We start from the raw sequence: 24,184 nt of genomic DNA, 5'->3' as shown, positions 1-24,184 counted from the left end.
ATTCTGCAAACGCCTTCTTGGATACCAAGACTCATCCAAATTCGAGAACCTGATTCATAGAAGCTGGCCCTCATCACCATTCCAAGTCTGCTGATTGAACTTCTGAGAGAAATCAATCTAGTCTCAGTTCACGTTTTGACAACAAGATGGGAGACCTTTCAATTGTATTGACTGCGCCTAACGGCCAGAAGTGGACTCAGCCAACCGGCCTGTTCATCAACAACGAATTCGTTCCCTCATCCTCCGGGCAGACCATTCCTGCCATTGATCCAGCGTGAGCAGTAGACTCAGATAGTTCAACATGCTTCAAGTAAGATGATTTGCTAATGTCCCGCGGGTTTTCAGGACCGAAGAAGAAATCGCGAGAGTTCATGCAGCGACCGAAGACGATGTCGACAAGGCCGTTAAGGCCGCCGCTGCGGCGCTGAAGGCGCCCTCCTGGAAGGCGCTGTCGGCTTCAGACAGAGGCATACTCATGGCCCGTCTTGCGGACCTAATGGAGTCGAATAAGGAATTGCTCGCAACCATCGACGCTTGGGATAATGGTAAGAAATCCTCAAAATTCTACTCAACCTCAAGACAACCCCTGCTCGAGTCCAACTCTGACGACGTAATTACGCAGGCAAGACATACCAAGAGGCATTGACAAACGACATGGTCGAAGCCGTCGGAGTTATCCGCTACTACAGCGGTTGGTGCGACAAGATCTTTGGCCAGACGATCAGCCTGCCAAACAAGTTCGCCTACACCGTCCGCCAGCCCGTTGGGGTTGTAGGTCAAATCATTCCGTGGAACTATCCCATATCAATGGCAACGTAAGACGCTCTCTGTGACGATAGACTGAGTTGCATTTTGCTGACCCGTCAACCGCAAAACAGATGGAAGCTCGGTCCCGCGCTAGCCTGCGGAAATACCGTTGTTCTGAAGGCCGCTGAACAGACTCCCCTTAGCATTCTGGTCTTCGGTCGCCTCATCAAGGAAGCCGGCTTCCCGCCAGGCGTCGTGAACTTCATCAATGGTCTGGGTAAAGATGCTGGTGCAGCCCTCGTCTCCCATCCCTTGGTTGATAAAGTCGCGTTTACGGGATCAACGGCGACCGCGACCAACATCATGAAGATGGCATCTGCAACACTGAAGAACATCACCCTCGAGACGGGCGGGAAATCGCCGCTGTTGGTCTTCAACGACGCGGATCTCGAGCAGGCTGTTCGGTGGTCACACATGGGCATCATGTCCAACCAAGGGCAAATTTGCACAGCCACGTCACGAATTCTCGTGCAGCAGGATATATACGACAACTTTGTCGCGAGATTCATCGACGAGGTCCACAAGACAAGTAAAGTCGGCAACCAGTGGGATGCCGAAACCTACCAGGGCCCGCAAGTTTCGAAGCAGCAATACGATCGCATCATGTCCTACTTCCAGATCGGCCGTGATGAAGGAGCTACAATCAAGACTGGCGGCGAAAGGCCGACGCATCTGGGCGATAAGGGTTACTATGTTGCGCCGACCGTCTTCACCGACGTCAAGAGCGACATGAAGATATGGCGCGAGGAAATCTTCGGCCCTGTCGTCGTGATCCAAAAGTTTGGCGACGAGGCCGAGGCGGTGTCGATTGCCAATGACAGTGTCTATGGCCTCGGCGCAGCAGTCTTCACGACAAACTTGGAAAAGGCCCATCGCGTGGCTGCTGAGATCGAGGCGGGTATGGTTTGGGTAAATAGCACACAGGACTGTGATCCAAGGGTCCCCTTTGGCGGCGTGAAGCAGAGCGGCATCGGACGGGAGCTTGGTGAGGCGGGGCTTGACGCGTACAGCCAGATTAAGGCGGTTCATGTGAACATGGGCAACAGGCTCTAGATATTAGAAGCATCATCGCATTCAAATGCTTCGGCAGACACCACAACTATTCCTGTGGGATTTCTAAGGAAGATGACGCGATTCAGAAGGGGTCTTTTCCCAGTTACTTTACTAATAATCCCCGCATAATCTCTCCCTCAAAAGTGATCCCTTACGTAAACAATCTTACCGATCTCCGAGCGCGGTCATCGGTCTTCCGCCTACGTAGCTAGAGATAAATGAGCAATGCCTGAATCGCGGGGTCCCAGCGCTGCCCCTCGTTGTTCTGGCGTTTTGATAAACGGTTTTCAACACTGATTAAGCATGTTCACTAGAAGTCGCAACCTTGCCACATCAGTGATCTATAGAAGGCCCTCTACAGCATTCATAACTCCTTCGACTTGCGTCAGAAGGTTCAGCCAAGGCTTTCCAATGGCTCAAGATGGCGAGCGCGCCGCTGATGGTGAGTCGTGAGCATCAGTGAGCCAGTGTCTCACAGAATCGAATGCGTCTTTAGCTACTCTGTTCTGACTCAATCCAGGCAAACCCGTCAACTTTGGCCTCGTACTCTTCCCAGCCTTTCAGTCCCTTGACGTCTTCGGCCCCCTGGACGCCCTCAACATGCTATCAGGCTCATACAAAATGAACCTCTACATCATTGCAGATACCCTAGACCCGGTGCCAACAAGGGTCAAGGACGCCAGCCACATCTCAAACTTCTGCGAGAGCGTCGTCCCAACACACACATTTCAGACCGCCCCGCCCCTTGACGTCCTCATCGTCCCCGGCGGGCAGGGGACTCGGAACCCGGGCATCAGCACCGCAATCGACTTTGTCAAGGAGCGCTTCGACTCGCTGCAGTACTTACTGACCGTCTGTACCGGCGCCGGAGTCGCGGCACGGGCGGGCGTGCTAGATGGGCGGAGGGCGACGACGAATAAGCTCTCGTGGGACCAGACGATTGCGCTGCGGCCGCAGGTTAACTGGATTCACAAGGCAAGGTGGGTGCAGGATGGGAATGTGTGGACGTCTTCGGGCATTAGTGCAGGCATCGATCTGGCATTTGCGTGGATCGGAGCCGTGTATGGGAAGGATGTTGCGAAGAACATCGCCAACAGAATGGAGTATACGCCTGTTGAGGACCCAAGCTGGGATCCGTTTGCTGACTTGTGGGGGTCATCAAAGTAAGGTGTAGAGATATGCGTGGTGTTCATAGATGGGTATTGTGCAGGCCATTTTCAATGGCTCTGATCTCTAGATGTCCTTCATTGTTTTCTCCGCGTTATTGGCGCTGTGTCCATAATCGTCCTGGAGGCCAGTCAAGACCTGGATGGTTTCAAATTAAACCGAGGCGATCTAAGACGACACTAGATCCCAGATATCCCAGACTTTCCGGCCGCCAAACCAAGTCTCCTCCACTTGGGCTTGCAACAAGCTCTTCTCATCCCACTCCATATCAACCACAATGAAGTCAGCGCATTTCCCAGCCGCAAGGCTCCCCGTACGTTTCTCATCAAACACACTGCTAGCAGCGCCCCAAGTAGCGGCTGTAATAGACTCACATAGTCCAAGACGGAAGTGCTCGTTGAAAGTCCCAGTGAATTTTATATCTCTTGCAGACCGTCTCGAAGCCGCAACGTATAAATTCTCCATCGGTGCCCACGGCGAGGTCGGACTATCACTGCCGATAGCCATCAAAGCCCCCGAGTCGGCGAATTCGCGGTAGGCAAATGCTCGATGACAACGATCTTCTCCGATCAGGCGGGGCCATTCAGTGAGGACAGCCGGGTCCGAATGGACTGGTTGGATAGAGGCTGTGAGACCCAACCTGCCTAGGCGAACTGCATCTTCTGGTGACACAAGTTCTAGATGTTCGATGCGGTGGCGGCGGCCGGGGGTGGTGTGCTTCTCGATGGCGTCGATTGCCATTCTAACCGCCGCATCTCCGATGGCGTGCAATGCGACTTGAAGACCACCATCATTTGCTTCCTTAACAACAGGGTCCAGATACTCCGGTTCCCAGATTGGTGGGGGCTTGCCTGCCGTGGCGTAAGGTTCCGAGAGAAACGCCGTGCAAGCATCGATAATGCCGTCGCATATCACTTTGATACCGACAATACGAAAGTCCGGGCTAGTGGTGGAGTTGTAAACTTGGCTCAGCTCAATGGCGCGACGAACTTGACGGGAGTTGGCATGATGATCCGTTGTTGGCTTGATCAGCCAGTACGCGGCTACATGGATCGGGAAATCTGGCTGGGTATCCCGAATGGTGATGATCGCGTCCCAGGCTTCCTCATCCATTGCCATCTCCACCACGCCGGTATATCCTGCCGCATTATACTCCTTCACCGCAGCGATGATAGCTTTGATACGCTCTTCTTTGGGGGATGAGGAAGCTTGGTACGGCCAGATGATGGACATCATTGCGCCTTCATCGAGAACACCAGATGGCCTCCCATGCTCATCGCGATGGATGCGCCCGCCAGCCGGATCCGGCGCGTCGGCGACTCCAAGCTCTTTCAGAGCTGCATGATTACACCAGGATGAATGCAACGAGCTCGCATCGACAAAGATTGGGCGGGGATCGATATCATCGAGTAAAGCAGCCGAGACCCCATTCGGAGTCATCGAGTGCCTCCATCCTTTGCAGAGAATTGTTGGTAGATTCGGGTTTGCCTTGGCGTATGACCTAATGCTGGATCGGATGTCGTCTAACGTTTTGCAATTTGATAAGTCGAGTTTCCGAAGAGATTGCCCTAGTAGGAGGAGGTGCATATGGCCGTCGATGAAGCCGGGAAGGACTGTACGATGTTGCAGGTCATGGACCTTGAACCCCGTTAAGTCTGATGGTTCTATTTCTTTCCGAGTTCCGATAGCTGCAATCTTCTTATCTATTACCAAGAGGCTATCGACGAAAGTTGCTTCGGCATTGAGTCCTGTCCCGGCGTTGACGAGGACTCTGCCATTGTGAAAGAATGACCCTGCAAACATTACAACCACACAAAAATTCTTAATCCCAAGTGAATTTTGAGGTAGATTATAGTTGCTAGTTTCACTTAACAAAAATCGTCGCTGTGAGTTGTCTTAGTGAGACGCTCAAAGCTACTGATGATAACGTACAAAGAGGAAGCTTGAGGCTTCAATCGTTTACTTCTTGTCCGCAAATCTGCATGTAAGTTGTTTTGATGCAGGTAAAACTAATTCCAAGTCTCGTCATGTTTTCGGAGCCCTTGCTTATTCTTATAGTCTCAGCTAAGCCTCAGGTGCTCAATACTACTTATCTTGAGTCGCTAATGATTCCGAGAAAAGATCTTGTCAACAGAAATCAAAGTGGGTTTTCGTCATTTAGCGCTCGTCACGACTTTACTTCCCAGTTCACTCAGCTCCCATACCCCATTTTAGCTCCCGAATAGTCAAAAAGCGGGGCAAGACCTCTCCTCGACTTTCCTTCCCAGTCAAACTAGATAGCATCGTTCATAGCGCGGTTAGAGGAAGACCGCGCTCCGTTGGCTTCCGCAATCAGCTTCTTTGCCCTGATTCCCCCAACTCATCATGGCTCTCACTTCACTTATCGAGTCGTCGATTGTCATCGATTGTCATAGAGATATTTGAGAATAAGTATGACTTGCTACTTGATAGATCGACCTTCCTTCTACTTTCGTCGGGCTGTCTGAGCCTGCATTTTGAGCAAGAAGGAACAGACGCTTAAGACCCAATGAGAAGGCGCGATTGAGTCAGAATTGAAACGCATGGAACAATCCAAGGGGAAGCGGACAACATAGATGTAGGAAAATTTTGAATGACAAAGGTATCGGTCAAGTCATTTCTAGAAAGATTTACGTCCAGCCACCAACTTATATGCAATCTCTATGTGACTTCGGTCGATCCCCCGGCCACGTGAACGCGACCTGAGTAAGGAAGAGGAGGTCACAGGTGCGGGGTCGTGACCAACCGATTTTCAAGCAACCGTCATTACCGGCGTCTTCAAGCATACTCCAAGTATCAAAGACGAATTGATTACGAATGTAAAAGTAAAAATCACTCTTTACACCGTTGATTCTCCCAACTTTCGAAATATGTATCAGTCACAGATCACATTTACTTTGGATACGGTTTGTCCCTGGTGAGCGTCTGATTCCATCACAGTCTGATTTTTTACCACGAGCGAAAGTTGACTTCGGGGAAAGGACATACATTGCTAAGAAGAGGTATTCAATCACAAACATGGATGCGATTTAGCGATCTGACCGTAGGCAGATTGGCGGAGGCTCTCGACCAAGTCGCAGCTAGCCCCAATGGCAAAGATGTTTCCTTCACCTTGGTCTTCCGTCCGTACCAGCTCTATCCGGACTTCCCTTCAGAGCCGCAGGACAAGCGGCACTGGTACACAACAGCAAAGCATGATGCCTCTGATCAAAAGCAAGAAGTTTTCGAAGCGACAATGGGGGCCCTCGGATCTGCAGCCGGCATCAACTTTTCCTTTGGGGGCACGATGTCCAACACGCTTCCATCGCATCGAATCATCCAGCACTTTCAGGAAGGCAAGAATGCAGAGACTGCAAATCGACTAGTTGACGCGTTGTATAGTCGCTACTTCGAACGCGAGCAAGATCAAAACTCCAAGGGCGTGCTGATTGAGGCGTGTGTCGAGGCCGGTATTCCGGAGACGGAGGCGAAGGCGGTTGTGGACGATGAAAGTGAAGGGAAGATGGAAACGAGAAACATGATCCGGATGGCCGCCATGGATGGCGTTGATTCGGTACCGTATATCATGTTTGAGGGCCGTCGGAGGGATCTCACTCTCATCGGGGCCAAGGAGGTCGATGAGTATGTCAAGGCTTTGCAGACCATCATCAAAGAGAGCAAGTAACGAAGTATACTTAGTATTTTTGTTTCATTCAAAGTGTGTAGGTAGGCACCCAGATAAGATAATTATGGTCATCGGCTCCAGTTTAGTCGAGATGTTGTCCTAGTACCGCTCCAAGATCCACTGTCGGCGGTCATCACTACTAATAGCCTCCAGGTTCTTCATTTCCTCCTCCTTAACTGTGATGTATCTCTCTATCAAGTCCTCACCAAGCAGCTCGTTCATGACATCGTCCGCGCGGAGAGCTTTGAGCGCCTCTGGCAGACCTGAGGGAAGCATCTGCTCGACGCCCAGCTCTTTCCGGTCATTCGGCGTCAAAGACGCAGGGTCAACCTCGCAATCGCCCCAGGTCATCTTCTCGCCTTCGATGACACCGTGTGTGCCTGCGCCCAGGAGTGCAGCGAGTGCAAGGTACGGATTTGCGATGCCGTCCATACACTTAACCTCCCAATGGCTGTTCTCAATCTTGCGCAGCGGCGTCTCTCTGTTCTGGGTGCCCCACGTAACCCAACGACCCCCGGCCCAGCAACCATCTTGGACTCTCTCGTAGCTGACAGGGTTGCTGTATGTGAAGGCCGTGATCGCGCGAAGGTGCCTCAAGATCCCGGCATAAAATGGTTTGTACGTCTCTGGCTTTGAGCCTGCAGCGGAGTTAATTGACATGTGCACATGGGCTGCGGTGCCGCAAGCTGTCGGATATGGTTTGGGGTGAAGAGTCATCCTGTAGCCTTCTGCGGCAGCGATGCTTGAGATGACTTCACGGACGTAAAGCAATGTGTCGACTGCTTCGAGGGGAGGTGCCTGGGGAAGGATGACTTCGAACTGGCCGGCCGCACTCTCAGGGTGCACTTGTTCGATGTAGATGCCGTCTGCGTCTAGCTCGGCCACAGCCTTCTCAATGACTTTGGCGAAGACAGGGTGATCCATCATGCGGGAGGTAGACCATGCGTGACCGTCATTGCTTAGAGTTTTGTACTTTTCGAAAGAGTTATCCACGCGCTCGAGGAGAACCAGCTCAATCTCAAATCCGAGACTGAAGGTCAACCCATGTCGGGCAGCTATCTCGATCACCCTTTGCAGTAAGGATCGCGGGCAGAAGGTTACAGCAGAGCCGTCATACTCTCTGAAATCGCCAAAGACGCTGATATGACCTTCTCTGGGACCCTCCTGAAGTGAGGTGAAGTCGGGATGTAGACGGTACTCTCCGGTGCCAGATGCCCCTGGGACCACGTGGTCGTTCTGCAACAGTCCGAGACTTGCTTTTGTGATACTAATGGAGAAGTCACCGTCTTCGTTCATTACAGAGAGAACTTTGCGCATTGGTATTGCGCGAACTCGTGGTGTTGCTGTCAGGTCATTCCAGTAGATGCGCAGGTATTGAGGTGGCCTTTTTCCATCCAGGAAAGCTTCGAGGATGTCAAGATCGCTTCGTCCTGACAGTCTTCTCGGGTTCGCAATTGTTTCATCGAAGCTGAACTCTAGTCCGAGATGGTACACACGGTTGGAGTTGTTGAAGAGGATGTCTTTGACGAGTTGAGTTGCTTCCCGCCAGGTCATGTGTCCCTTGCGAGAATATTCAGACAAGACCTGGATCATGTCAGCCTGGACGGAAAGAAGAAGCGGCGTATGATATTATTGACCTTTTCCAAGACCTCCCGCACTTGAAGGACGGCGAGAAGGTAAGTTTCTGGGAACCAATGCCCATCAGTGCTCCACAATATCTTAGACCAGGGACACAACTCTAGGACCTGCCGCACGGCAGTTTCCTGGCCATCTCTGCTCAGGAACGGAAATATCTCGCCAATATCAGTGTAGACATTGGCATACACAGACGCCAAGTATCCGGCCTCTCTCATGAAGGGATAGCTAGCATGCAGGAGTACGATGGGAACTGTGGGATACTGGCGAATGAAGTCCTGTAGATGTGATGGGGAAGCGGAAGTGAGAGTGATGTCGTTGTCGCCGAGGCCAGTGTGAAATTGAATTGGCTTCTTGCCAGAGCCTGAAGCATTCCTGATGAGACAAGCCAATCTGTGCACCAGGTACTCATTAAGCCCACGATGATTGACGCGTGTGAATGCCTTGTCAGTGCCTTTAGTATGTGTCTCATGGATCTCCTCAAATACCTTGCGAGCCGCAGCAGCGTCAGGTCTCCTGGGAATACCCAAGCCAGTGCGGTAGCAAATCACGGACTTGAAGCCAACGACTTCCGGATCGGCTATGGCCTCCACAATACTGTGATCGAACGCTTTCAATGCCTTTTCAAACACAGACCCGGCGTCTTTGGCTGTTCTTGGAGCATGCTCATCCGTGGGGAGATGGTTATTGATAATGTCTGCCGCAATCTTCTCGATGCGCACAATCCTCTTAGCGGGGCTGCGTGTAAGGTCGCTGAAGTACGTGTAAGGATAGACCGCATTCTCGCCATCTAAACCATCATCGACCAGAACTGATTCAATTCCATTGAGGCATTCCGAGACCCAGGCATCATAATCCTCGATGCGTTTCGCCTCAATAGCATTCACGACGGCTTCCCAGCTCGGCTCGCATCGAAGGATCTTGGAGAGCTGTTTGACGGCGCGCAAATGGGCCAGACTGGTCAGTGAGGCGTGGATTGCATCGCCGTGAGCTTCAGTGGTGATTGATAGAAGAGGGTAGCGGCCAATTGCATCGAGATCTAGAAGAGGATGCGCATGGTTGTCGATGATGGGCGTCGTCTGAATGGTGTGGGTGAGGAGTGCCTGACCAGTAAGCTTCGCGGGATCCATCTTCGCGGAGAAAGACCACCAGAGAGGTCAGGATTATAGCTTAGGTTGAAAAGGAATTATGACAGCCTTTCAACCGCAAGTTGATGGATTTGGTCCCCAAACGAGATGGCTTTCGGCCTGGTAATTTGGTTGCGTAGATGTGAAGATGCAGCTGGCGGAAAAGGGAGAGAGGGGTAGGTGATCAGGCTGTGAAATGACGTGAGATCTTATCGCTGCCGCTGCCGTGCTATGCCGATAGGAGAGTCCATGTCTCACAGCTTCGGGAATCCTCGCCTCCCTTTGGATAGATCGCGAGGGGAAACAACCCAGCCCCATCTCGCCCATTCGTAGATGTAAACTGGCCGACGTCACGGGCTGGAACGTGTAGTGGTGTTCGTCGGTTCAATAAGCTTTATACCCCGCAATCAACGGGTGGTAGGTGTCAGCTAGGGTCGATAATAAGACGAATCCGCCAGAAGTCCATGTTAAGAAAGCTGCGAAGATGATGTTCAAGGTCATGTTAGAAAGACTGCCGTAGCCATTTGTGTTAACGATGCCATTTCGCACTCATTGTGAGCATCGCTGATGTCGATGGATTTTCGACAGCCTTGAAGTTTTTTATTATATGATTGATTCCAAGGTCGTGTAGGTACCTAAAGCACTTGAACGTACTGCACAGGCCCGCCAGAGTCCCGAGCCGTTCGGCGGGGTTCTACTGTCGAGTAAACTTCGGGCCGGCTCCGGCAACCGGCATGAACTCTCCCTCATTATTAACAATAACGGAGATTTGAAATGTCACTTTTCTCAACCGTCGCCGAGGAGCGCGCAAGATACCTAGATGTTTGTGTTCCCCAACGCACGGAACCTCGGCGCCTACTTACATGCAGGCTTTCGGAGCTAGCAGAGTCCAACGAAATGGTATTTCAGGCAGGCTGGACGAAATCTCGCATAAGTCGGCGTGCCACAAAGCCGCGGGACATATCGCCTGCAGGACACTCTAGGACATTCATATCAGGCTGACCAACCGGAGACTGAAGTCTACTGTCCCCAAGAATCGAGTGAGACCACCTGCTTGCACCCGACCCGATCCACCAGCAGCCTGCTTCAAGGATGACCAAAATTCTCAGATATCGCGCCTCGAAAGACTCGAGATCAGCACTCTTGTGCCAAAGCCCCTGCACCGAGCCTTGCTGCTGATACTCCAGACGCTGCGCCAGTTGCCACTAGGAACAGCCACTCTATTCAGCTTCTGCATGGCGACCATGTCTTACCACAACCGGACGCCTGTCTTGCTGGCCACTTTCTTGCAAGTTTGCAGATAGCTTGGCCGTACGCGTCCGGCCGTAGTAAAAACCGGCATAAGACCATTATGTTACTCGCCGCCCCCGCACTGCAATCCCCGACTCGATTGGGTTCTGACTTCAACTCAAAAAATGTCTGCTAGCAGTATCTTTGAAGCTACCGAATACTTCGCTTGGCCTATATCTTGTACAATCCTCCTCCTACTATTTTTGCACTACTTCGCTTCGCCGGTGAGTCGACCTTTTAGCTTACGCCCGATTTGAAGAGCACATGCATTGAATTGAGGCTGACCCGTACAATTAGAAACCCCAATACGAATTGCCTCGATCAGAAAGTCGCACAAGAAGGCGTTCGAGTAAGATGGCGCATCCAGAAGACACTGTAGAAAGCTCCGTAATTATGCCAGATGGAAGTGAGTGCCCTGTTGGATGGACTCAAGACTGTGTCCCGGAAATCAAGCTTTGCCCAGGGTCGCCGTAAAAAGTTGACATCTGATACAAACGTACTTGTTGACGAGGATTTGTTCAATGCTGATTACTACGTCGAGCAGAAGGATCTCTGCGTACGGACCCCTCTATGAGCACTGATGGTCATGTCTCATCAGAGACGAACCAAACGCACTCACCCGAAGCAGCTTCTTCTCCTCTCGGCTCCTCTCTTAGCGATGATTCACTTGAGGACAGAATCAACCGGGACCTTTGTAAGACCGAGGATGACAAAGATTTTCTTCCAGCCGACATTATCGATACCTTGACATCTAGGAGTATTGTCGAGGAAGAGCTCGAGGCGTATGTGGCAAGTGATCAACTATCATCCCTCGTAGCCTACGTCACGAACCCGAATCAACCTGCTAGGCGGCTATTTCTTACTCTGGTTGTTTGCGATGATCTGAAGCGACTTCAAGATCTAGCCGATGCTCCTCAAAAGTTTCATGACGACGACTTGCCCGTCAAGGTCGTGAAGAACCCTAATACGACTGGGTACTGTATGGAGAGCATCGGAGGCGGCAAAAGGTGGCCTTTGTTCGCAAGTCGCCGGAAGGCCACTCTTGACAGTTTCTTTCACAGTCAATGGCAATTTCTTGCGCCAGTCTTCACTGCCAATTCCTTTCGTCACAATCTTCACTCTAGTTGTCCTCTTCCTTTTGTCATAAAGATCAACCACCAAAAGGCGGGGTTTTTCAGTTCCGTGTTTGAAGTGGTGATTCATGATGCACATCAGAAGGTCCTGCCGATGGTAAAGATCTTGCCCCGTCAAGATGTGCTTTAGTAGCTTACAATTGATACAGATTACAGGAAAGAAGATTCGTGTCGCCTCAAAGGAAATGAGAATTGGGATGGATTCTTACTATGAGAAAGAGGCGGATATTCTGGAGACCATACGCAATGTCGACAACCCTCATCTCATTAAGCCCTTGGCGGCATATCGAAGAGGTGATCTCAGGGGCTTTCTTTTCCCTTGGGGGGAGGGTGGCAACCTGAAAGAATTCTGGAGCTCCCAAGAAAAGTTGCGACCTGTGCCCGTCAGGGACCTTCATCTTGTTCTTTGGGTTCTACGGCAACTGCAGGGAATCTGCGGATCCATCAGTGCCTTGCACGAAAGGAACTGCCGACACGGAGATCTGAAGCCCGAGAATATTCTTCATTTCCTTGAGACTGACGGCAAGGGTGTTCTCAGAGTCGCCGATGTAGGGCTCGCTAGATTCCATCTCGAGGCTACCAGAGATCGAAACCAGCCGACGAATACCATGACCGGCACTGTCCGTTATGAGCCTCCGGAGTTCGGGCTTACTGAGCAGATCTCTCGACTCTACGATGTGTGGTCACTGGGCTGCGTCTTTCTTGAGTTTCTCATCTGGGTGCTCTATGGGAACAGCAAACTGAAGGCCTTCAACAGGGCCAGTATCGAAGAGAAATTCTGGAGCAAAGATGATGAAGGCTACCATCAGCATCGCGAGGTCAAGGGGTGGATTTCTCGCATGTCGAAGGACCTTCTGCGAAGCGACATTACATCGAGCACTGCGCTCAAAGACGTACTGGAGCTAATTGACTTGAACATGCTAGTACCTGAAGTCGATGGTCGGACAAACTCTACAGAGCTGTACGAAAGGCTGAGGAGTATTTTTGAACAAGCTAAAGCACAGGAAAACTATTTGCTGGATTCTACTCTATGGGATCGCATCAGCACTAGCGCAGTCCCCGCTGAACACAGGCGCTCTAAGCTGGAAGTTCCTGGTCAACGACCTCTCCCAGGTCGCGCAACAACAAGTCAAAACCTACAGCCTGCGCTTCTAGTGATCGCACCAAACGTGCCCATACCAGACACTCCTATGATTGTTGAACCCGTTGCTGAACTAAGCGATGTCAACATGCAAGTTCCGATTCCGAATGCTCAAGAAGTGAGAAAACCCTGGCATGATACTATATAGCAGTCTCCATAAGAACTGATGCTAATGAGATACTTCGTGCACAGTATGTGAGTGTGAGATCTTTGTGATGGTTGATTTCACTTTGAAAAATGTGCGGTCTCTCGGTATATTCTGTACTAACTCGAGTCGTCCCAGAACGTAAGCTACTTCTAGTTGACATCATAGTCCTTGATATTTGCCTTCAGGTATTGCTAATAAGTCAAATTGACTCATTTTTGACACTGTGATAGATGGTAAGTCTCTTTGACATACTTGAAGCGATTTGTAGCTAACAGTCCCTTATGTAGCGCGTAAGCCTTATCAGAAACTCCTGCTCTAGCCATTTTGCTCCCGCTAATTCTCATCAGCAACTTGACAACTTCCGAGATGTGTGGGAGTTGCAGAGTGATAGCCATTTCGCTAGTGAATTCTATCACAAATCCGCATCGCCCCTCCCGACCCCACAAGGTTCCACACTGTGCAGTAATTGCAAGGGGTACAATATCTGGACGCCGATGTTTCTTATTTGTGAACGACTTAGAGATCTCAAATCCAGATCTCAGGCTTGCGAGCTGTGCGCCATCCTAGTTCGAAGTGCTGAAATGCTTGGCATAGAAGATGGCGGTGAATTGAAGTGTCGAAGAGAAGGCTCGTCGTTGAAGATTGATCCGGATGGTCCCACCATTTTGAGTCTTTATGTCAGCCCAGGTAAGCATCGGGTGCAACTTCGTTCACATTGTTGGTCGACCATGCCTGCTTACTGGAAACAACAATAGCGACTGGCGGCTCTATACCGCCACATGCACAGATCGGCTTTCCTACCCTACCGGAAACAGGCTCCCCTGAGCAATATGTTCTGCTGAACGAATGGCTGCGCGTGTGTGACGAACAACACAGTCATGGCGTCGATGATCGTACCGAGCTACCCACTCGCGTCCTTGATGTTGGAACAGACCCGAATTCTACTATTCATCTCTGCGAAGGGAAGTTTCTTCCACTCGAACGATACACTGCCCTGAGCCACTGCTGGGGAGTGAATTCTCAAGCTCAAGTTCGCACCCTGAAGGAGAATATCGATGTCTTTCGCAAGCGGATTGACTTCGGCATTCTTCCAAAGAGTTTTCAAGACGCGGTCAAAATCACGAGAGCGTTGGGACTACGCTACCTATGGATTGATTCACTCTGCATTGTACAGAACGATAAGCAGGATTGGGCCTTTGAGGCCACGCGCATGGAGCATGTCTTCAGCTCTGCTTATGTCACTATCGCAGCTACAGCAGCGTCTTCTTCGGCTGAAGGCTTCTTGCGACAGAAAGCAAAACATCCATTCGTAACATTGGAGGGACCCGGCAGTGGCTTTACCTTTGTGCGCAAGTCGATTGACGACTTTCACCAAGATGTCGAACAAGCTGTGCTCAACCAGCGCGGATGGGTGTTACAAGAGAGGGCATTATCGCGCCGAACACTTCACTTCACAGCATCTCAGGTGTATTGGGAATGCGGAAAGGGCGTTCATTGTGAGACTTTAATGAAGCTTTCTAAGTAAGTCCCAGATCTTTGGCTCTTGGAGGTCTAATAGCTGACATTGGTGCAACAAGCCGACAAGCTGCACTTCTCGGGGACTCCGATTTCCCTAAATCAGCCTTAGAGTACTTCAAGGGAGGCCGAATTGTGACATTCCAAACCCTCTATCAGATGTATTCCCGGCTCGCATTCACAGTACCGAGCGATCGGTCCATTGGAATCAAGGGTCTAGAAGAGAGGCTGGTAAAGGACTTTGTTACCAAAGGAGGATTTGGAATTTTCGACGAATACCTTCAACGAAGTCTCCTTTGGCAGAAAGCTCTTGATGCGTCACTCGATAGAATCTCATACCCTCCAGGTAGGCGAGTCCCCTCCTGGTCCTGGATGGCATATCAAGGCCCGATAGCCTATCTAGAGGCTCCCTTCGAACATATCAACTGGACCAAAGATATTGTTACGCCTTTCAACACCGACAGCGGGAAGAAAACTCATTGGGAAGTCTCCGAGGGCAGTGAGATTCCTCTCCTTCGTGGCGTTGCGAGCCGTATCAGCTTGGATGCCATCGAACTCCTCAAAAGAGTAAGATTCGATGAGTCAAAGCTGCATACGATAGATCAGTTGAGATGCATTGTAATTGGGAAGGAGAAGACAGAGGGTTTGACCCGGGAGCCAGAACATTATGTTCTTGTCATTGCGAGGCTATCTGAAGAACAAGGTGGTCGATATGAGCGCGTTGGCGTAGGAAGATTACTGGCTGAGCACATCCTACTGCGAGAGCCGGAGCTCAACGTTGAGGTGCAGTAGGTTTTTGAGAATTTTTGACGTAAAATCTCCTGGTTTTCATGAACTTAATGTCAAAGTGGGATATCATCTGTTTTCTTCCAGATCACTTTTTAGGTGACCTTATTCCTATCAAGCAAGTATTTGACTTTTAGCTGGTCATCACTGTGTGTTGTGTATCGTTATTTGTGCATTGTGAAGAGGCGGTCTTGAAAATACGAATCGAGAGACTTGGCCTAGGCATCAAATGACTGATGTCGATGCCGATGGCCGCCATTACATTCTCGGTGTGAATTAGGTAAAATATTTCAGTCCTTTGAATTCCCTCCAATTCGATTTCTGCTGAATCCATGCTGGAATCATTTGTCCTTTCTGTTAGGCAGTCTAGCCCGTGTTCTCGATAGTTGCGAGTGTCCAGCTCGCGCAGTTTGCGCTGCCCCATATCGCTTTCGCCCATCTCTTAGAATCAAATGCTCATAGATCTAACATTCATGAATCATACATGTACTAATGATATGAAGAATCAGCATCCGCTTCCTTAGAGCTTTGCAGTCATGGACTTCATCCGCCGGCTTCACATACCAGAGTAATCCTACAGGCGGTATTTACTTGCTTTCAGCATCGAGCTTTCGGACGGAGCTTTCTGACTATCGACTCGCACCGTGTATATGTTATGCCGCATCTCTACAGTATAACTGCCGCTGGGTAGTCGTCTCTCTAGCGCCCGTAGCAATTGAGAAGAGCTCGTGAGATTCGAGTGAATTTGTAGTTCTACAGGTTCTTGCTGATCGTAGTGACCTGATTCAAAATCCTTGACAGATGCGTATTGCGGCATTGTATCACTGAGCAGTGTATCCAAGGCCGGTGCTGTTCTTTGCTGGCTTCTGGGTCGCAAGCTTCAGTGAGCGGTTGTTGTGTTTAAATCTAGACGCTCCAAACAACATTCAGAAACACAGATAGAGATACCGAGAACAGCCCAATCTCCCAGCCTTAGACATGCGTAAATACCGCCACGTCAGGCGGCTAGCGGTGTCATTGCGACTGAAATAGACACATCAAATTCGGAAAGTTGCCTGACGGAGGCGCTGGGGCTATGCTCGCGTGCGTGATCATTTGCTAACCTCAGCTGGCATAGCCTGATCTGATCAAGAAAGACCGGAGGTATGACCTCGGTGATTCCTGAATCATAGTCTCAACGATATATGAGTGGCTGCAAGCAGCAGTTGCCCAGGTAAGCCAAGTAAGATCGAGTGATGCGGTGTTGGTCCCATTTGCAGCCTATGGCGAACCACCTTGACGCTCAGCCCCAAGCCCCCCGCTGCGTAAGACTTCCCTTAGACGCCTCTGAGGCTTTCCGGATACCTGCAGGGGGCTTAGCTTCTAACAGTCTCGGTGACATGAGAAAAGGTGGTGTAGCATCACATCTGCTAATTGGCTATTGCCGATGCAACTCGAGGTAGGCTACGAGAAGAGAGCACAACAGGGAGCCCAAGTATCACGGCAAATAGGGCAGTGCCTTTCCGCCCGCTTTGGTCGATCGAAATGTCTCAGTTACACCACCATATTGGTACGGGAATGGGCATGTGGTGTATGGTAATTAAAATCCAGCGTCGCTGAAGGCGACTAGTGAAATGGAAGCTGCGGGGTCTGGCACCAACATCTGGTCTACCAAATATTACCTGCTTGTTAACTCAACCATCAGCAATGATATTCGCATATGATTTGTTCAGCTGTCTGCTAGCTGCCATCTCAAGGTCATCAGCATAGGCCCTGCACTCATTTTACGAGACAGATTCCAATTTGGTCACGTTAACTTGATTGTTCCACTTCCAATAGCTTGTCCGCCTTGAGATACCATTGAGGATGGATCCCACAAAGCGAGCAGGCATCGATCGGGAGCTTTTGGGCATCGCCGAACCCATCGCCGAATCCCCGATTTCAAACGGACCAACGACCGGAATAACATCGTCGAATCAGATTCAGGCACCTCAGCTCGGACACTCCGTTTCGATTTCCAAAAACTCAGAAGTGGGGACAAAAGATGCTAGTCAAAGCGATTTGCTCTTCTCATGGCGTATCAGTGTCACCGACGAAGACTTTACTGAAACGCGTCACGAAGAAGTTGCAGGGAACTTGCCGCTCATCAACGAAGGAAATCGGAACCTAGGATCATTTGGAGGCTGTTCATCCGATGCTGGAGCCTCAAACTGCAGCTTCCTTAGTATCGTGCCTGTGCAGGATATGGGTCATTCAGATTACATTGAGTGGGAGTCATCAGAGATGGCGAATGATTGTATTGGGACTCAGGCATTACATTCTCATCATCCTGCACTACGGCCTCAGGACAATACCAACGATGACGCCGATGTTCAGACCATGAGCGACGCCATGTTTGCCGCCAGCATAACTTCAGCCTCGGAAGATAAAGGTTTTCTGCCTCTCGATGCACTCCGCCGCATCGTAACTCCGACGGCCGTACAACGGCTTTTGGGGCATGCATTCCCTCACTTCAAGCCCAAAGTCATCAACAGCTGGGTCTCCAGTATCAGCGGCAAGCCAGATGAGGTCAAGGCCCAGCCCCAGCGACGAAAGATATTTGCTATCTTGATTTTGATGGAGCAAGTGAAGCTGATCGAAGATTTCATTAAACACGACATCGATGACAGCTTTTTGCCGCTAGAAATAAAACGGAATTTGCGTCACAAACCTGTCATCCAACTTCAAAAGAAGGACGGTACGGTCTTGAGTTGTTTGAACCATTGGCGTACCAAGCACATCAACAATTTTGTTCAGTGCCAGGAGACAATTTGCACACCTTTTTTCAAACTTCCAGGCGATGACGTGCACTACTACGAAATTACATCAAAAACAATCCTACCATTCCAGGAATACGACCTAGTTCAAATTGGCGGCTATGGAAGCGTTAGAAAAGTCAGAATCCACCACGCTCATTACAGTCGCGACACTACATCCAAGGCAAGTCACAACCCTCCTCTTACAACTGCACTTGTTTTCTAATTCCTCCTCAGGAACGAGGGAAAGTCCTCCGGCATTTCGCAGTCAAGCAGCTTCATCTTGAAACTCATGAAGAGTATGCGAGAGAAGTGGAGCTTTTTGAAAGACTAGGAGTGGGATCAAGAGGTCCAGACCCTGACCATTTGATCCAGCTTCAGCTCACATATAAATATGGCCAATCTTACTATCTGGTCTTTCCTTGGGCAGATGGTAATTTGAGGGAATTTTGGAGCAAAACCATCGCCAACCCAGGGAGCAAAGCTGAGGTTGTCTGGTTTCTAAGCCAATGTTTAGGCCTTGTCCGCGCCCTTCGAAGAATTCATAATCTGAGGACTATGTCCAAAGAAGACAACTACGCCCCTGTTTCTAACGACCCAAATGTCTTGCTTGACAACAAACACTGGGGTCGGCATGGCGACATCAAGCCAGAAAACATTCTTTGGTTCAAGAAATACGAAGAGTCGCGTCGCAACTTTCTTGTAATATCTGATTTTGGGTTAACTCGATTCAACACTGCCGATTCCAGGTCCAAAGTCGCTTATGACGCAGTCAAGGGTTTCTCGGGATCTTATCGGCCTCCCGATGTGGATCTGAAAAGAACAATATCGCAGAGGTATGATATCTGGTCCCTGGGTTGCGTCTTCCTCGAATTCGTATCGTGGTTTCTTGTCGGCCACGACCGAACACAGAAAGATTTTACAGACTCTCGACTCCAAGAAGATGGCTCGCATACTGGATCGAGGATTCTTCTTGAAGATAAGTTCTTCAACTTCAATCCAAGTAAAGATGATGCACCCTCGACAGCTGATGTAAAGACATCCGTCACTGATGTAAGTAGTCCCAACGAAGCCGTCGCTCTCCTAGTGATGTATGCCTACCGCGGTCTTACTAAAAATTGTTAGTGGATTGATGACCTGCATCAACAGAAGAGCTGTGCTGAGCCCGTGCATGAAATGCTGAACCTTATTCAGTACACAATGCTTGTGCCAGATGCTAAAGAGAGATGGGCTTGCTCGAGAATACAGCCTGTAATTAACGAGTTGATCCGGAAGAGCAAACGTGACGCAGCTTATGCGACCAGTGGGACTCATGGCCTGTCCGATCCATTGAGATTTCCCTGTATATCTGTGGAATCTCCTGCTGTATGTGATCAGCCCGATAACATTTGCCAGATTGTGACTGACACCGGAGAGCAGGAGGGAAAATTACCGAGTTCATCTGGCACTCCTGACAAGTCCGACCGGAGGGATAGATCGTTATCTCTTTCACCAGCAGCTGCCGTCAGCAGTAGGGAGTATAAGCTATCCCCAACAAAGGACCGGGTGAAACGACCGCCAGTCAAGCCAGTGGGCTCCCCAGTGCAATCGTCTTACTTCTCGCATTCAGCCACCAAACCTATTTCCATGCTGGCCTCTGATAGAAAGAGTGTTTCGAGATCGGCGAGGTTGTTGTCCTTTAGTACAGAAGATTCCACACAATCGATCATGAGTGTGTCGGAGGCGGCATCAAGTTTTGCGAGTACACCAGACACATCCCCATTCTCTAGTCAATCGGCTGAAGATTGTTTTGATGCACTCGAACAAAACTTGGTCCTAAGGTAGAACATGGTCCTAAGGTAGATGGATGCCTGTGAAGGCATGTCAAGTGAAGAAATACCAGCTCAACGGCGTAAAGAAGCCATTGCATTGACAGATACATAGTGGATGGAAAAGCCACCTGCAGAGGCAGCAACTCATTTAGTTTCAGACACCTGAAGACGAATATAGCTTGCGGAAGTATGATAAAGCCTATTGATTCTGATGTAGTTCACCCTATTAACCGGGTGTTCAAGCTTTGTCATAGGCACTGGTCTTTTGCAAACGAAATTCTCTCCAAGAATATCTGACACGTTGTATTCAGAAGCCCACAGTTGTCGGCGAGTTACTATCGACTGATGGCAAATTGGTAGCCGGTGTGCCAGTATTCCAATTCAATATGCCTCCCTCGCCGAAAGCGAAGTCATTTTCAATCTGTGTAAACAGGAATTGATTCGCCTCTTCGGTGGACCATGACCATGGAGGTTCAGACGCTAGTAGTGCATCAAGTCCATCCTCCCCATTATGCTCAGCCGAGCCATGGTTGAGGCCACCCATCACCGTCGGATTGTTATTGACATCCTGCACACTGTCAAGTCCAGATACGAAAGAGATATCATCCTGCATCCGTAATCGCGCCGCCGTAGATCGATCCAGATACTGAAAAAATAACTGCAGCACCCACATCCTAACCTCCCACGTTTTTTGTAGCTCTTGCAGGCCCAAAAGACAAACTTTCGCTCTGTGCTCAACGATCGCCCTTCCGGCACCATTTGAAGAACGAAGATGAACCGTATGAATACAAAGCGTGTTGAAGAGGTTCGTTATGACGTGAATTTGCCCGTGACGCAGATCCCCCTCCAGCAGCATATCCTCGATGATGCGGGAGTTCCTTGCCGCAGCCTGAAGGGCGATCTGCCCGTCGACTTCTTGACTTTCTTCAGCACTGCCAATGCAACCTGATCTGTACAATAGGATGAGGAGGTTGTTGTATGCCAGATGCAACATACTGGCATGAAAGCCCGCCGCATCATCAAATTCGTTGTTGGCGAGGGACATGACTGCAGGAAGTTGCTGTCTCCATCTCACGAGGTCGTCTCTCATTTGAGACCGATCATTCGGGGATAGTGACTTGCTGGGGAGGTATCCGCTATGAACGATCTTCCCCAGTACTCTAGAGAGTTGAGCAATGCTGATGAAGTATGCGATATACTCTTGGGCTTTGTGAATCGGCAACGTCGAGTCAAACGCACGCTCGAAATCAAGTTGCTCTAACGGCTCAATATCACAATCTTCGTCTCGAATCCGGTTTGGTAGGCCCAATGCTGCAGCACACTGCCTTTCGCGGACATAGATGGCCCACCACAAGCGTCTAGAAAGTCTCTCGGTCCTCTTCTCGGTTACAGCGGATCTCGAGGATCGGTGGAGCGCCTTCGTCTGAGCAAGACTGATGGCTGCGCCAAGCCAGTGCCGGGCGTCCTTCTCTAGGAGCAATCCAGCTCTCCAAAAGCTCATAAGAAACAAAGCTTGGGTGACTGTGAACTTTTTTGGCTCAAACTCGACGTCGTAAATGTCCTTTGCGCGATTGTAGAACACCCACTTGGCAACATGACGGCCTCCGAGTCCAACGGCTGGTAGATCATCTTCCTTGCAGTGAATGACAGCTATGAAGAGGATCGCGTGTAGGAGCAAAGGGGATAAGGTGCCATCCTTGAAGCTCGTCCAAACATCTACCTCATCCACAACAGGGAAGCCTGGGTGGAACCATTGGAAGTACGCCTTAAGCAACGTTTCCACGGCTGGCACAGGTGGAAATGAAAAGGCGCCTTCTGCTTTTAGAGAACTAATCCTCGACTTTCTGCGCTCTACTTCCCATTCCGGCAGTAAGTTGTCAGCTCTTACAGCGTGAGGAACGGCATGCAGAAACCTTAGGTTTTCTGGTGGCGATGTACCGGCTGTTGGCGGCGTTGGATTGCTGTTGGTGACATAACGTATTGAGGATGACTCGCCGAGGAACACCGAGCTGTCGTCCTCCTGTCCGTTGTTTGGTGCTATTAAAGGTGACTGAGGCTGCACTGTGATGCATGTCTGATCGCCCAAGCCTTCTACATCCCGATATCTTGCAAGGTCGGCAAGTGCTTGAGAAGCGGCAAAGTGCTCATCGTTTCCAGTCGCCACTGACTCATCAAGGACACTTGTATCGATAAAAGAAGGTGAGGAATCAGCCTGATCTAGCCCGCCTTGGTTGTCTGGCTTTGCGTTTCGCCGTGATGGGCGAGGATGCTTGCCCCGTCTCGACTCACGGAGCTCACAAGGCGTGTCGGCTGTTGTGCAATTGCGACAAGGTCTTTGCTCGGTTACATTACACTTGACGCGTCGCGCATTACAAGCCTGACATGCCTGGCGCGCTCTCCTGCGGAGGTTTGTCATAGCCGCCAGCCGAAGGGCAACGAGTCTTTCCGGGCGCGAATGTTTTTAACCGCGAAGAGTCGCCAAGTATAAAGCCACGCTCGTTTCCTCTCATGCTTAGGTAGGTACCCCCAAGATGTCCCCAGTAGGATTTGGGCTCTCATGAGATGTTGTCCGAAGATGTTCGAAGTGTGCAGGTGGTCATGTAGCCGAGACTGATTTCTGGGTATAGCCGAGTGCGGGGATCTGAATGCGCCAATGACATCACTACGCCTGCAATTCGGTTATATGGAGTTACATAACCGATCCATTCCAGGCCCCATCCATGCTTGCTTGCTTGCTTTTGATGTTGACTTTCACCCTCCTCTTCTGTGCTTTAGGTACGTGTATCGATTGAAATATTGTTTCTCTAGCTTCACGAGAGACACGGTGGAGAGAGTCGCAGGGCAACATGGCCACGAAATTATCTCCCCAACTCAAGTGCTTGTCTCAGAAACTTCGCGCTCCTAAACTTGCCAGGGGATTCTCATTCACAGCCGGGCATCGAGGTGCATACGAGAGTACGATTGCCAATTTAAGCATTGATCAGAATACCAGAGTGATATATCAAGGTAAGAAAAGTGATAATGCGTCAATGCATCGAATTATTCTCAGACCCTTTGGGTTTGCTAACCGACTATTATGTAGGATTTACTGGTAAAGCAGTGCGTACCATAGATTGACGAAGTCAATGTAACTTCTATGGAGCTGACATGAACTGATGATAGGCCACCAAAAATGCACGAGACACAATAGAATATGGCACGCAGATTGTTGGGGGCGTCTCCCCTGGGAAAGGTGGTCAGGATCATCTCGGCCTGCCAGTGTTTGACACAGTACAAGAAGTACGAAATCCTCAACATCCTCTGAGGTATGCGATTCAGCTGACGAAATATTCTATACAGGCCGTAAAAGATGTGAAGCCACACGCAAGCGCAGTCTTCGTTCCTGCCCAATTCGCAGCAGGGGCAATTATTGAAGCAATCGAGGCTGAAATTCCGCTCGTCGTTTCAGTTGCTGAACATGTGCCCCTTCATGATATGGCTAGGGTTCAAGAGATTCTCCGAACACAAAGTAGAACGCGACTTGTGGGACCCAATTGCCCCGGGATCATCGCACCCGACCAATGCCGCATTGGCATCATGCCGTACAAGCAGTACACAAAAGGCGTTGTTGGGATTGTTTCCAAAAGCGGAACGCTCAGTTACGAAGCTGTAGGAGCCACAACCAAAGCTGGACTTGGACAGAGTATCGTTGTTGGAATGGGCGGAGATATGATGCCAGGTAAGCAAAAACCTCCACCTCACATACCCCTTGGATATGCTCTGATCTGCTGTGTAAGGTACCACACTTCTGGATGGGCTCAAACTATTCTTTGAACATGAAGAGACTAGGGGAATCATCGTCATTGGCGAGATTGGCGGCGAAGCTGAGCTTAGAGCAGCGGAGGCCATAAGAAATTACAGAAAATTGACGCCTAACCCAAAACCAATAATTGCAATGGTCGCCGGGAGAACGGCGCCGCAAGGGAAAACGATGGGTCATGCCGGTGCTATTCTTTCAGCGAGAGATGTGCCTGCCGATCTTAAAGCAAAAGCACTTGAGGAGGCGGGTGCAATTATTGTGCCGCACCCAGGAGCCATGGGTAATGAGATGAGACGACTCCTGAATCTGTAGCTAT

At 50.1% G+C, this 24,184-nt stretch overlaps 10 protein-coding genes across 10 annotated transcripts; 7 read left to right on the top strand and 3 right to left on the bottom strand.

The window, feature by feature from the left end:
- Window positions 1-146: 146 nt before the first annotated feature.
- Window positions 147-1,860, top strand: CCOS01_05558 (aldehyde dehydrogenase; the record flags this gene model as incomplete). The annotated part of the gene is made up of 4 exons (XM_060453736.1): window positions 147-274; window positions 346-545; window positions 623-815; window positions 879-1,860. 4 exons carry the CDS (start codon window positions 147-149, stop codon window positions 1,858-1,860), a joined length of 1,503 nt encoding a protein of 500 aa, XP_060315508.1.
- Window positions 1,861-2,163: 303 nt separating this feature from the next.
- Window positions 2,164-3,027, top strand: CCOS01_05557 (DJ-1/PfpI family protein; the record flags this gene model as incomplete). Its single annotated transcript, XM_060453735.1, has 2 exons — window positions 2,164-2,302; window positions 2,381-3,027. 2 exons carry the CDS (start codon window positions 2,164-2,166, stop codon window positions 3,025-3,027), a joined length of 786 nt encoding a protein of 261 aa, XP_060315507.1.
- Window positions 3,028-3,195: 168 nt separating this feature from the next.
- Window positions 3,196-4,830, bottom strand: CCOS01_05556 (amidohydrolase ytcJ-like protein; the record flags this gene model as incomplete). Its single annotated transcript, XM_060453734.1, has 1 exon — window positions 3,196-4,830. One exon carries the CDS (start codon window positions 4,828-4,830, stop codon window positions 3,196-3,198), a length of 1,635 nt encoding a protein of 544 aa, XP_060315506.1.
- A 1,237-nt stretch (window positions 4,831-6,067) lies between these two features.
- On the top strand, window positions 6,068-6,709 carry CCOS01_05555 (uncharacterized protein; the record flags this gene model as incomplete). The annotated part of the gene is made up of 1 exon (XM_060453733.1): window positions 6,068-6,709. One exon carries the CDS (start codon window positions 6,068-6,070, stop codon window positions 6,707-6,709), a length of 642 nt encoding a protein of 213 aa, XP_060315505.1.
- Window positions 6,710-6,808: 99 nt separating this feature from the next.
- Window positions 6,809-9,474, bottom strand: CCOS01_05554 (glutamine synthetase; the record flags this gene model as incomplete). The annotated part of the gene is made up of 2 exons (XM_060453732.1): window positions 6,809-8,293; window positions 8,347-9,474. The coding sequence occupies 2 exons, from the start codon at window positions 9,472-9,474 to the stop codon at window positions 6,809-6,811; spliced, it is 2,613 nt and encodes an 870-aa protein (XP_060315504.1).
- A 1,641-nt stretch (window positions 9,475-11,115) lies between these two features.
- CCOS01_05553 (serine/threonine protein kinase) lies at window positions 11,116-15,490 on the top strand (the record flags this gene model as incomplete). The annotated part of the gene is made up of 7 exons (XM_060453731.1): window positions 11,116-11,167; window positions 11,306-11,991; window positions 12,044-13,153; window positions 13,228-13,236; window positions 13,471-13,870; window positions 13,939-14,704; window positions 14,761-15,490. The coding sequence occupies 7 exons, from the start codon at window positions 11,116-11,118 to the stop codon at window positions 15,488-15,490; spliced, it is 3,753 nt and encodes a 1,250-aa protein (XP_060315503.1).
- A 1,839-nt stretch (window positions 15,491-17,329) lies between these two features.
- On the top strand, window positions 17,330-18,484 carry CCOS01_05552 (uncharacterized protein; the record flags this gene model as incomplete). The annotated part of the gene is made up of 1 exon (XM_060453730.1): window positions 17,330-18,484. The coding sequence occupies one exon, from the start codon at window positions 17,330-17,332 to the stop codon at window positions 18,482-18,484; it is 1,155 nt and encodes a 384-aa protein (XP_060315502.1).
- Window positions 18,485-18,516: 32 nt separating this feature from the next.
- CCOS01_05551 (protein kinase domain-containing protein) lies at window positions 18,517-19,383 on the top strand (the record flags this gene model as incomplete). The annotated part of the gene is made up of 2 exons (XM_060453729.1): window positions 18,517-18,826; window positions 18,860-19,383. Coding segments are annotated over 2 exons (834 nt in total), but the record flags the coding sequence as incomplete, so codon positions are not given.
- A 993-nt stretch (window positions 19,384-20,376) lies between these two features.
- On the bottom strand, window positions 20,377-22,485 carry CCOS01_05550 (cutinase transcription factor 1 alpha; the record flags this gene model as incomplete). Its single annotated transcript, XM_060453728.1, has 1 exon — window positions 20,377-22,485. One exon carries the CDS (start codon window positions 22,483-22,485, stop codon window positions 20,377-20,379), a length of 2,109 nt encoding a protein of 702 aa, XP_060315500.1.
- A 430-nt stretch (window positions 22,486-22,915) lies between these two features.
- CCOS01_05549 (succinate-CoA ligase) lies at window positions 22,916-24,180 on the top strand (the record flags this gene model as incomplete). The annotated part of the gene is made up of 5 exons (XM_060453727.1): window positions 22,916-23,075; window positions 23,152-23,168; window positions 23,232-23,348; window positions 23,409-23,787; window positions 23,846-24,180. The coding sequence occupies 5 exons, from the start codon at window positions 22,916-22,918 to the stop codon at window positions 24,178-24,180; spliced, it is 1,008 nt and encodes a 335-aa protein (XP_060315499.1).
- Window positions 24,181-24,184: the final 4 nt, after the last annotated feature.

This window comes from Colletotrichum costaricense, assembly GCF_030867565.1.
Source record: "Colletotrichum costaricense strain IMI 309622 chromosome Unknown Scaffold_5.1, whole genome shotgun sequence".
NCBI classification, from domain to species: Eukaryota; Fungi; Ascomycota; class Sordariomycetes; order Glomerellales; family Glomerellaceae; genus Colletotrichum; species Colletotrichum costaricense.
Note: the sequence above shows the minus strand (reverse complement) of the source record. Positions and strands in the feature narration are given on the sequence as shown.